Consider the following 12,388-nt stretch of genomic DNA (forward strand, 5'->3'; position numbering starts at 1 on the left):
CGTCTATGTACTTTCACATAGCGCCATTAGGGGCAGCGTTGTGCAGTCAGTGTGAGAGGTTCATTAAGCCATGGCTCCATGGTAACTGATATCCACACAGAGGCAGCCGAAGGACTTTGCTGCTTAGTCTCGCAGCAGCAGCAGGACACACACACACACACACACACACACACACACACACACACATCCCCTTCATGGTCTCTGCAAAACTCAATCTTCAGATCTATTTCTTTCAACGCAGCTGCTTTGTCAGGCATAGCAAATCAGTCAAATAATCAGTAGCCATATTGCCCATTTCACCACATCCCAATCACCCAGTGCATGGGGATCATTGTAACTGAAACCAAAGCCATTAAGCATGGTGATTAGCAATCTGCGCACTCCCCAGTGGGCTTCCTGTCCCATTGCAGAAAGGGCAAAGAGCCCAACCCCAGAGACAGTGTCTAGGACTGGGACTGTACCATCAGCCTGCTGCTCCTCATGCCGCTGCTGCTGCCACTGTTGCCGTCGTAGTGTTTTGCGTTTGGCGTAATCGTGGTCAAATGGCGTAGCCACGTAAGGAGGGGAAGTCAGACCTGGGGTGGCAGCTGATGGAAGAGAGGACCTGTGTGCGTTCCCTATACAGACTGACGAGCAATTAAAGTCTTCATCCGTCATGGAGGGGGGTTTCTCCCTGCAATAAATCAAAAACGATGAGAATTCACTTTCAGCTATAAGATTGAATAGTTTTTCGCTATTCCTGCTGGGTTAAATTTCTATAGCTTACTTTTCATGGGATCTAGGCATGCTTGGCATACTCTTCTCTTCCCCCCTGGCGAACGGTCCAGTAGCGGCATCAACCAGCAAATTGAACAGGAGCTCGTGTTCCAGATCAGGCTCATTAGCCTCTAGTAGTTTTAGGATGGTGGCACTGAGACGGAAATGCAACTAGAAGCAAGAAGTTGGAAAAAGAACTTTAATGTCTTTAAATGTGAATGTTTTCAGACAGTTATCTAACATAACACATTCATGTGACACAACTAGAAACTATTTGAGCTAGCAGCCACAGGTAGTTTACCTCCAGTGCCTCCATGGCCAGGTCAGGAGGATTATGATAATGGATTTTCCGGGGGTACCTGGCAGCTTCTTCGTGCAAATAGTGTGCTGCCTATAAGAGGAGAGAGTCACTAACCCATCACAATCATTGGTAATATAAATTAACAGGCAAAATTGAGAAAAGGTGAAGACGGCTATGTGTGCTGACATTAAACGTTCACTGCATTTACACCGCCCTCCCTTATTCTCTGCTGACCTCCATGACACTGTGTGTCATCCAGGCTTCTCTGCCTCCACTGATCTAATCAGAACAACAGAGCGATGACAAAAAAACATCTTGTGAGGGTGGAAGGGCAGCGATCTTTGTTTCTGTAGGCAGATTATGAAACAACCCCAGGGAGAGCAAGCAAGATGTCTGTGATCAACTAAGAACTGAAGAATTTATTTTATTATTATTTATTGCTATTAGTTTCAACGAAGTTTTTTATTTCCCTTGTTTTTAATATTATGACAACTAGGGCTGAACAATTCATCGACATCTTAACGAAATCTCAATTTGGCTTACTGGAATTTTCAAATCACAGGGGATATTTGTTAAGGCAAAATGTCAAAACTCCATTTTAAATGAAATATTTGTGTTGCACACATAATCATCATAGTCTACAGATGAAAGAAAACATCTTTGTTTGGCACACGTCACTGCAAAAATCACATCATAATTTGTTTTAATGAAAATGAGATTTATTATGTAAAAATGATCATTCCCTCTAATATCGCAAATCATATTGATCTCTCTCACAATAAGATTATTTTTTCAAAATCATTAAACCCCAATGAAAACTATATTCAAAATTTCCCAACTTATTTCACTGACTTCTATAAATTTTCATCCATTACACTGAAGTACTGTAAGAAGAAAATAATTCAGTTGTGTAATCTAGTCTTCAACCTTTAGGAATTTGATCCCTTTGAAAACACCTCAACAACAAGGTTCATTATTAAACATATATTACTGAACAAATTCCTTGGCAGACTACCTTTTTGTATAACTGCAGATATTCCCCTGGAGTCTGTTTGCGTTTCTCCGCTATCTTTCCCAGCATGTAGTGTATGAGCCACTCTTCTTCATCACTGTCACACTCACAACGGGAAGCACCCTGGAAACACTGGAACGCCGTTTCCAGCATGGAGTCTCTCCTTTCTTCCATCTGAAACCACACACACAGTGCAGCCTTCATGAGTAATTTATCTCACAAGCAACAGATCAATTCAGACAAATTCACATGTGGAATAAGCAAAAGTCACAGGATGTGACATCCGTTTAGCTCAACATGGAAAACCTGACACAAAAACAGGACTTAATATAACTTGACAAGGAACACAAATGAGCAACAAGATAATTTTGCTCATGATGTTAACATGTGCCTCACCTGTTTAACCACCTCTGGGGGGAGCTCGTTGCGCCACTGCTTGAGCTGTCGTGAAGCAAATGAATGCAGTGCATATGATATGGTACCGTACTCAATCCACAGCGACAGGTTGGAGCCGTCTATCTCAAGGGCCCTCTTAAAACAGTTCAGCACTGCCTGGGAGTGTTTCCATATAGGAACGTCACTTTTCAGCTCATTGGAGTTGAGCTTTTCCTGGATACGGCTGGCCCTAGCTAAAGCCATACCTGCCCAGGAGTCAAACCTGAGGAAAGTAAAGTGTTGCTAGTAAAATTACTGCACTTGATAGATTATTGTAGAAGAAAATGAAAAACGAAACATTCACATTTTATTGCTAATATTCATTACACAAATAGAGTAAAATTTTCCTTAAAAAAACACCACCACCACCAACAACTACTGGATTACACTTTGTAATGTGCACTAGCATTGACTCTAGTGTAGAGAAATTAGCTACCTGTTGGGACACACACATATGTCATGCATATAGAACTTGATGGCTTTGGACTGCTCCTTGTTCTTGAAATGGTAATCCGCCAGCAGGTAGTAGATCTCATTAATGATTGGACGTGCTGGAGTACTACCCTCGGGAAGGCATGGGGCCTTAAAGAGATCAAAATTTAACATTCCTTTAATAATCATGATTCTCACTGACAAACCTGTAAATGAAGTTAAGACGGTGACATAAAGGCAGAGCAGGACTTAAAACATGCTTAGCATGTCTGACTCTGTGGTGTTCTTCACAATCAGTGCGGGCCCAACAACTGACCTTTTCTGCTGTGCCTTCAATGTAGGATGCCACTTCATCCATGGTGAGGATGGGAGTATCACTTGAGGGGGCGATGCCAGCAAACCGCCTCAGCAGATTGGCCAATTCCGCAGACACTGTGCTTGTTTTATAGCTGTCAAACTCAGGCAGTGACTTTGGTTTGAAATACTGGAACATGAAGAGGGTATCACACCAAAGCAGCTCAACCTGCAAAACACAGATTCATTACACAAGAAACATTAGTGGCAAGGTCCATTATATTAGAGTGTAGCACACAGTGCCAGTGAAAATTTGTGCCGTCGTGCTCTCCTGGGGACTCTTTTGCACTGAGGTATTGTATAATTAAAGCCAGAATGCCAGTCATCTAATGCACTGGCACACAGCTGTGGGAATGACACCCACCTGGTGGCTGGCACATGCATTACAAAAATACAACAGCGGGCTGTATCCACAAAGCTTCTCTGTGCCATGAGTCACTCTAGTGGTCACATTCTCACAGTGATCTTAGAGTTATGATATTGTCTGGGTTTTTAATTCAGATCAAATCTAGCAATTATCAAAGACAGAAGAGAAAAGCACAAAAACACTAGAGTGCCGTTTGTGGATCACCTAAATGTGTTCACATTTCTCACTCAGTGTATTCATGCTATTATGCCATTAATGCTATTTCACAGGCTTACTTAATTTAAATGACACCAGACTTACCTTGCAAGCCAACAAAACAACATTAATGGATAGAGCAGACTTCCTCTGTGTTGTGAGGGTCTAATAAGGGCACATGTTTGCGTCACTGGCAGTCTGCTCCTGTTCATATACTCTCTGTTTACGTACGTTTGCCAAAACAGGTGAGAAATCATACCAATTAGTCAAAGCTTTGAGCCATTTTCACCACCTCTTCACTATTTCACCGCCTCTTCAACACCATTTTGCTGTTAACTAAATACAAGCTCAACCGCATTTGGAGTTTTTTTTTTTTTTTTTTCACATTTTCAATTGCATAATATATTAGTTAAAAATATGCCCAGCAATCTAATCAGAGATTTACTTTTGTTCTATGTAAATTAACTGATTAACCTCTCATTACTCGCTCACTCCAACTTTATGCAACCACTTACAGCATACTAAGTCAAAGACTTATTAAACTTTAAGCATTAAACTCAGATGCTTTTTAAAGCATCTGAGTAAATGACCTGTGGAGATGAGTGGTCCTCAAGGTAGCGGGTCTTGCTCTTCTTACTGGGGTAGGCATACAAGCAGAAAAAGCACTGTTCCAAGGCCATCTCCAACTCCTCTTTGTAGGGATGAGAGTCTTTGCTGGAGGAGGCTGCAAGCTCTTTTTCTAAAACTTGAACCTATATCAAACACAAGAATAAAGCTCTGTCAAACTGTTCAAATGGTCCATACATATTCGATTAGTCACACTGACACAAAGAAACATTACGTCAGGTCTACATTTGCTTTAGGTTAATATTTAATAGCAGTGCAGCAGATACAGATGCAATACTGTCAATTCAAGTTACAAGCTGTACATGTCACTTTTATCAGAATACAGTATTTGCAGAGAAGTGTACAAACAAACTTACATAGAACTTCAGGAGTGCACCATCTGAGCTGCAGCACAAGGAGCGACGGCCAAGATACTCATGGGCTGTGTTCAGAAGCATCAGGGAGGAAGGCAGCATGGGAGTGTCCGAGCCATCTGAAAATGAGACTTGACAGGGTCACTCGGTGTAACAACTACCATGGCCTAAACACCAAGAGCACAGAAGTAACCAAACCTTCGTCATCCCCTACAGAGATATGCTGTCGAAGCATACAGTCAAAGGCAGCCTCCTCATGTTTGATAATCCGATACAGGATAATCCACGGCAGAACAGAGAAGAAATAAGGCTCCTTGGGGTCGTCAGAAATGTTCATGCTAAGATCTATCAGCTGAAAACACAACAGCAACCACACAGTAGATAAAATATTCCACAAAGGCTCATCAGTTCCTTATTTTCAGTTTAACAGCTTCTTTAGAAAAACAAAAACTTTGTTGTCATTAGCTCCCTTCTAACCTGAATTAGGTTGTTTGCCAGTCGAGCCATACTAGTGAACTGGGGGACATTGCTTAGAAGCTTTGAGTCTTTGGTGAAGCAGACCTCGATGCCATCCAGCAACTTCCCAATGGTGCTGACCCACTCCTCCTTACTAGGGGGAGAACTGTTTGGAGCAGAGTTGAGCTGCTGCAGGGCTTCATTCAGAGCCAGCTCGCTGTACTCCAAACACTGCTGGTAGTCCTGCAGCTTCACCAGCGAATTCTAAGCCACAGAGTTAAAATTCAGAGAATAAGAAGTGTCAACCAACACATTTCAAAAGATAAATAAGTCAACTGATATTGCTGTAGCATCTCTAACCTGCAGTAGCATCAGCTGAGCAGGCCGCTCTGGTGCTGAGCTCACAAAGTCCATAGCTTTACTCCTGCTGCCATAATTAAGAGTGGGCTGCAGCAGGCGCACAACAGATTCAAAGTCCGCAGACTCAAAGAGACGCTGGATCTCCTCCAAAGACTGACAACGCTCCAGAGACTTCAGCCTCTTGTCAATCTGTCCGTGGGGATAGAGGAAATGTGTTGGAAATAAGGGTTTATATTGATAAAAGAAAAACATTTCATTAGCCAGCACACTGACCTCCTCCACAGAGATTGCTGCATCGACACGTAGGTTTGGCAGGTTGATGGTGTAATGTTTGCCTTCGGGGGTCTTTGGCTTGCTCTGCAACAGGCCTACACAGACATCATAGCTCTCCAGGGCCAACTCCATGTCTCCCTGACAAAACACAAGACAGACAGACTTACAGCTGAGGGGACTCATGTAATCAAAATTCAAGTAAAAACAAACAAAGAAATATAGACTTTACCTGCAAAGTCAAGAACCGGGCCTTGAGCCAGTAGACACGCACCATGGCATCCTGCCAGTCATCCTCAAATAGCTCTCTTTGGGATGAGCCCAAGGCTAGGAGTAACAAGTCACCCTGGAAGTGCTGCCCAGGGAATTCTGAATCAGCTGCATTATTGCTGAGACCAATGCTGTTTCTTCTTGGAGACACTAGACAAGGAAAAAGTGCATGCATGTTGTTCCCCACAAATTACTCCACAACATAAACAAATCCTATGTGTCAGTGTATTTAAAACTGTAATTCTAGTGCCCCCTTTAGGCCAATTAGTCTTAAAATGCAAAAAAAGCTACAATGATCAACATTTTGGTCAAAATGTTGTTAGTGTTTGAAATATGAAAATTGACACATGGACAAACTAGCTAATACTGTAATGCAATCAATGTTTGTCAAAAATCCAATCAGAAATGATGAGGGCTAGCTCACTGGTACTTACCTATCTTTCCTTTATTGTGTAACCACTGCTCCAACTGCAACTCCATACATGCTAAGCTCATTGCCAACATTTCCTGTACATGTAGCAGATATAAAACACTTTAGAGGTCACTGTGGGGGCAGAATATGAGGTCAATTCTGATAAAAAAATAATAATAATAATAAAAAAAAAGGTTGTGTCCCTGGCTCAAAAAACAACAAACAAAAAAACCCCAACATCTATAGAGCCTGGAGTCTGCAAGCCTTCCCAATGCTGGGTCCAGGATCAATGACAGCGTTTTAATTTAAACAAACAAACTAAATATCTTTAAGTTGTTGCTGTTTCATATCACACCAAAGTGGACCTACTGAAATAATAGTTAAGGCATTTTTAATAAACACATTGTATTACATATTGAAATGATCAACTTTTCTTACCCTTGATGTGTTGGCTGCTGCAGTCCCGCATCAGAGGGTTAGGAAGACCACTGCTGTGCTTCCTCCAGGTCTGATAGACTTCCAGTACCACAGCTGTCATCCCCCGAGGCCACTGCTCCAAGAACTTCTGACCCACTGCTTTCAGATAGCGCATCATCAGGTCCAGTATACCACCATTGGTCATATTTTTGAGCAGGAAGTTGTGGACATCCTGTTGTTCTACAGAAAGGAATGCACAGTTTGTTAATATGACAGAAACATGGCACAACAGTGTATTGTAAATGCATATCTACAATGCACTACATACCAGATTCCATGTATTCAACAGAATCAACAGGCAAGCAACTCCCATGTAGAGGCTGTACATCGTCTTTCCCATCACACTGGGTCTCAAGATTACTCAAACTCTCATCATCATTATCAGGATCAAACTTCTTCAGCCTAAGACAAACCAGCAAAATGTTCCTTAGACAACTATAATGAGCTACATATTTATGTATTATATATTAGGTTTAGTGTAAACTACCTGGAAGGTAGGTATTTAAAAAGCAGTTCCTGAAAATCAATCTTCTCTTCCTTCTTGCATTTTGTGTTTCGAACACGTGCAGAGCGTCGCTTGGCTGTCTCCCCACTATCTTCCACCGCCCGTTTCCTTTTGGGAACTTTCTTCACTTTATCTGCCAGTGAAACCTCCATTGCTGTAGCTGTGAATGTACAGTAAGATTAAAACTTATTAGTTATGCAGTGGCATTTACTGTTGAAAAAAAAGAAATTTCTCTTTGAAAACAACTAACCAACAGGGGGAGCAGAAGTGGTGACCTCCACGGTGGTTTGGCAGGGGTTAATCTGAGGTTGAGCGCCGGGTTGTGGCAGCACTGCTGGCTCAGGGAGGTTGATTGGCGGCAAGGATGAGCTGGGGCTGCTGCTGAGCACAGTGGTCTGGCCCATACTGACAGGGCTGCTGGGTTGGGGGAGGTTCTGAAGGAAGTTTGGGTCTCGGTACTCTGACAAGTCAATTCTGCGGCCAAGACTCGGGCGTGGTTCCTCACATGTGGTCTGATGTCTGTACATTGCAAGAAGGCTTTCGCCTACATTCTTCCAACTGAGATGCAAAAACAACAGTTGCAGATGACACTGTTAAACCACAAACAATAGGTTCACAAAACTGAGGTCAGAAAACAATTACTTCAAAATCAGAGGACCAAAAATGTCAGTGTAGTATATCCTGTTATTTGTATGCATTGCATGAGTATAATAATAATAATTATTAATAATACTAATATTAATTTCATAGCCGGTACATCCTCAAAAAGACAAATAATATATGCTCAAATCTTGACTGTTATTCTCACAAGTGACAAGCAATTTTCAAATTAAACTACAGAGACAGCAAAACTAAACACACTAGCAAAACTAGACACAGCAGCACAGAACTCACGAGAGGCAGCGGATGGGCTGAATCAGGACAAGGTCAGGTTTTGGTTCACAGTGAGAGAGAGCCTGTCTGCGCTTCCGTATCTCCAGTGCCTCTTCCACAATGGATTGGCGTTCCTCTTTCTCCACTTCCACATAATTAATAGACATATCACTGCAAATGACCCACCACAGCAAAGAGAGTTATCAATGAAGTGAAAGTATGGAGCTGCAGCACATTCTAAACAAATTGAGGAATAAAACGTGAGCTGGCTTCACCATTTAATGAACATCTGCATCGTGTCCCTTTTCAGACAAGGCTGCTCCTCAAAGATCTTCTCCTTCAACACCAGGCCTTTAGTGTAACAATGATCCTTCTCTAGGGCTTTGGCGATGAAGTACAAACAACCTAGGGAAAATATTGCAGGTGACTTTTCTTTCATACTTGAGCTCCTGCACTGTAAAAGAGAGAGGATACAGAGCCAAGTGCTTATTGATGATGTATAACATACATGTGTAGTCACTGAGTGTGTAGAGAATAGTTATGAGGTTGTCCAGGCAGGGCCAGTGGTCTGGATTACAGTGCAATCCCTCCTCAAAGGCATGTCGCGCCAGAGGAATGCGCACCAGTCGCACAGCCACTTGACCAATTTTGTACCACATGTTCACGTCAGTGGAATCCAATATAACTGCCTAAGAACAGAGCAGAAAACATGGTATGAACACTCACCCCAGTGTTGACACACAAGTAGCTGCACAAAGCGGTACAACCCCAACAGTGATAACCCATTAAACTGGCACCATTTTATCATTTTACCTCCAAATAAAACTCCATAGCAGTGTCCAGGTCATCCCGCATTGCAGACATAGTAGCCAAGTTTTTAAAAGTAGAATATTTTAACATCAGTCCTGGATGCTTGAGACCCACTCTCTGATCATCCGAGGGCATGGCCTAAAATATTGGAGCATAAATCAAATCTGGCACCAAAGACATGTAAAGCAGATTCATCTAAATTTTGGCTTCTTTAAATTCTTCGACGAGAATGTTGGCACAACATTGTAGAGAGAAAAAAAAAAGATGAGAATTTTCTTTTTAACAGTACTACAAAAGATGAATGAAGACATCCAGCACCCCTTAACAAGAATCAAACAAGTAACTTCACAAGTGAAGACTATTTCAGCACCAATTCCTTAAACCTGTTCAGCGAATACAAAATGGTTGAATGTAATGTATGAAATATCTTAATCATGAATACTTAAGAGTATTTTAATTGCTCTGGATTAGATTGTTACTATGAAGGCAAATTAGGTCATTTCACAGCATAAAGCCTGGTCATGTCTGGATATCATGCAGATTAGGTCTGTACCAAAACAAAAAGTGATAGTGCTCGCTGACTAAATGTGTAGATGTGTAGGTGTATGGTTGTGATTAATCTAGAGTATAACACTGGTGTCACTTACTTCACAGATGCACCAAATTTTAACCATAACACCAAAAAAAATTTTTTATATGCTGTGTGGCATTTTACCTCTTTGAGCAGTGGAGTTTTGAGAAGCTCATGATAGGCTTTAGCAGACTCCTCAAACTTGTCATGCTTTTGCAGATCTAAAGCTTTGTGATATAAAGCAAATGCCTCAGCTTCCTGTGGAGATAAATAAAGGGGGGGGGGGGAATCAGACAACTTACTTAGATTTACAGAGCAAAACGTCTGCATCAGCGGGTTGGGCTGAATGTTGATTCATCAGCAAATAGTCTGTACCTGAGCCTCTTTTGTCCGACTCTTGTTGCTTCGCAAAGGGTCTTGAGACTCATCTGCAGCTGTCGAAGCAGCATTCAGTGCTGCTATGCGAATCTGTAAAGTAGTAAGAGGCAAACTCCTTTAGCAAGCAGATATACACCACAGGAGGGGGAGGTAGTAAGAGGAGAATATTCTGCACAATCACAAGGTGTTTTGATACAAAACAGCTATAGAGGATGCACTCTAAGAATTACAAGGCTTACCATTTTAATACGTGGAAAGCAGACCTTCACGACGTGCAGCTTTTGATCGGTACTACAGAAATATAAGGAAACCGAGCAAAGAGAGAGAGATAAAAGCAGGATTAGACAAAGTTACCATGTTGTAATGTTGTAGGTCTCATCACCAGACAAAGCCTCGCTTGTTTTGTCTTCAACTGCCTCTCTATCGTTCATTCAGCTTGTGTAATGCTGACTGCGCCCGACAGCTTCTCGGCAAGGCAGATGTTATCATTTGACACAATAGGCTAATCGAGAGGGGCTTGGGACCGACTAGCTTCTCTTACCAAAATGCCACTCAAAACGTAACGTTAGCCTCGTTAGCTTGGCTCTGCGGTGGGGCATTGCCGCGGTTTGTCCTGTGAAAGTAGTTATTTAGCTTCACTGGTGAATAACACAACCAGGACTCCCTGACAGCAGGTGGTAAATATATCTTCGTGATACCTAACAGCTTATGTCCCTGCCCCAGCTAACGCTAGCTGATATTAGCAAACACGTTAGCTATATGAGCTAATGTTAGCTAACGTTATGGTTTCACCGGGTCACCAACACTTGAAAATCTGTGCGACTTACCGTTCATTGCCGTTTAAACTGCATTTGTAACGTTGCTACAACTACAGCAAGGCAGTGAACTCTAAATCAACACTGCGGTCAAGAGTGGACATGAAGCACAAAGCAAGTTTGAAACTTCATTTATTCATCATCCTCCGCTGTTGTAAACGTTAGAAGCGTTTGCGTCGCTGCATGACGTACACCCGCCAATTAGTAAAGTCGTCACTCATTGGTCAATACAGTGTGGGTGTATTCAAGGGACCAATCATATGGTGAAACCCACACCATCAACACACACACACACACACACACACGTACATATACAACACTGACCACAAATGCTTTCAAGTTAGTAATTGCAAAAAAACAAAACAAAAAGTAATATAGACTGAATTAGCTGTTTTCAAACCTGTCAACATTATGTTGTCACAGTTTAAAGAACAAATATTAGTCTATGTTTATTTGTGTAGGCTATGTATGGAAAGACACCTTACCACATATGGATATTGATGCACAATGGTGGTCTAATCAGCAGCCTGTATAGTCATTACATTACATTTAATCATTTGAGATACAAATGAGTAAAGATCTACAAGTGACAATAGACATAGTAAGAGCAGCAATAAATACTAGTTAGCGCTAATAGCACGTATGGCATCAATGGGGTAAATACCTAGGGATAGAAGTAAAAGTTAACAAAATAGTGCTGTCAAAAGAGGGGACAGGGCAGCATTCACTGTTCAAAAGGGTGTTTTCTGCAACCTTGTTCTGTCAATTCATAAAGACAGAAGGTTTTCCCCCGATAAACAAAAAGCTGTAAACATTTTAAACAACATTTTCAACCACGCCACTACATATGTTATCGCTACACCAGGGGTTTTTAAAGTCAGAGACTTTGCTTTATTTAGTTTGCTTAGTTTTGCTAATATACAGTCCAGTATTGCTGTTTAACATAACTTCAGACAACACCAAATACATAAAGGTCTGTCCTAAGGCATTTATTAGTTTCTGACTCTGAGGAAAAAAAACATTCCTCAAAACTAGCTTAATGTATCTGTGAACTATCTCTTTAACCATCTCGCATACATTATCAATGTGATCTCCTTTTGATAATGTAATACTTTTTCACTTCCATTCACTGAACCCCCGCCCCCCGAAACTGTTTGGTCAGGCCTGCCCCCCACTTTGAAAACCCCTGGCCTACACTATTTCCACTGCCAGGCACAACCGTGCTATTGTCTCAGAGAAAATGGATTTAATAAAAAGGCTGTGCAGTTTATTTAGAGGAAAATGAGGGAATAAAATAGACCTTATAATACACCATATAATGACAGGGAAGGGTACACAATAATTTCTAAGAGGCTACAT

General features: G+C 41.6%; 1 protein-coding gene across 1 annotated transcript in view; it reads right to left on the reverse strand.

Annotated features, from left to right (window-relative positions):
• Nucleotides 1-11,201, reverse strand: part of cabin1 (calcineurin binding protein 1) — a 46,561-nt gene extending 35,360 nt beyond the window's left edge. Inside the window, 27 exon segments of the mRNA XM_046034075.1 lie at nt 462-673; nt 767-927; nt 1,058-1,147; nt 2,073-2,243; nt 2,466-2,727; nt 2,941-3,086; nt 3,253-3,459; nt 4,443-4,604; nt 4,836-4,951; nt 5,031-5,184; nt 5,310-5,552; nt 5,649-5,837; nt 5,922-6,059; nt 6,151-6,338; nt 6,623-6,695; nt 7,013-7,257; nt 7,346-7,479; nt 7,565-7,742; nt 7,833-8,140; nt 8,477-8,626; nt 8,731-8,860; nt 8,964-9,144; nt 9,269-9,403; nt 9,981-10,094; nt 10,212-10,304; nt 10,454-10,505; nt 11,042-11,201. Coding sequence (XP_045890031.1) covers nt 462-673; nt 767-927; nt 1,058-1,147; nt 2,073-2,243; nt 2,466-2,727; nt 2,941-3,086; nt 3,253-3,459; nt 4,443-4,604; nt 4,836-4,951; nt 5,031-5,184; nt 5,310-5,552; nt 5,649-5,837; nt 5,922-6,059; nt 6,151-6,338; nt 6,623-6,695; nt 7,013-7,257; nt 7,346-7,479; nt 7,565-7,742; nt 7,833-8,140; nt 8,477-8,626; nt 8,731-8,860; nt 8,964-9,144; nt 9,269-9,403; nt 9,981-10,094; nt 10,212-10,304; nt 10,454-10,456 — 4,183 coding nt within the window. The 5' untranslated portion in view covers nt 10,457-10,505; nt 11,042-11,201.
• Between the last annotated feature and the right edge of the window lie 1,187 nt (nt 11,202-12,388).

This window comes from Micropterus dolomieu, linkage group LG21 (assembly GCF_021292245.1).
Source record: "Micropterus dolomieu isolate WLL.071019.BEF.003 ecotype Adirondacks linkage group LG21, ASM2129224v1, whole genome shotgun sequence".
NCBI lineage: Eukaryota > Metazoa > Chordata > Actinopteri > Centrarchiformes > Centrarchidae > Micropterus > Micropterus dolomieu.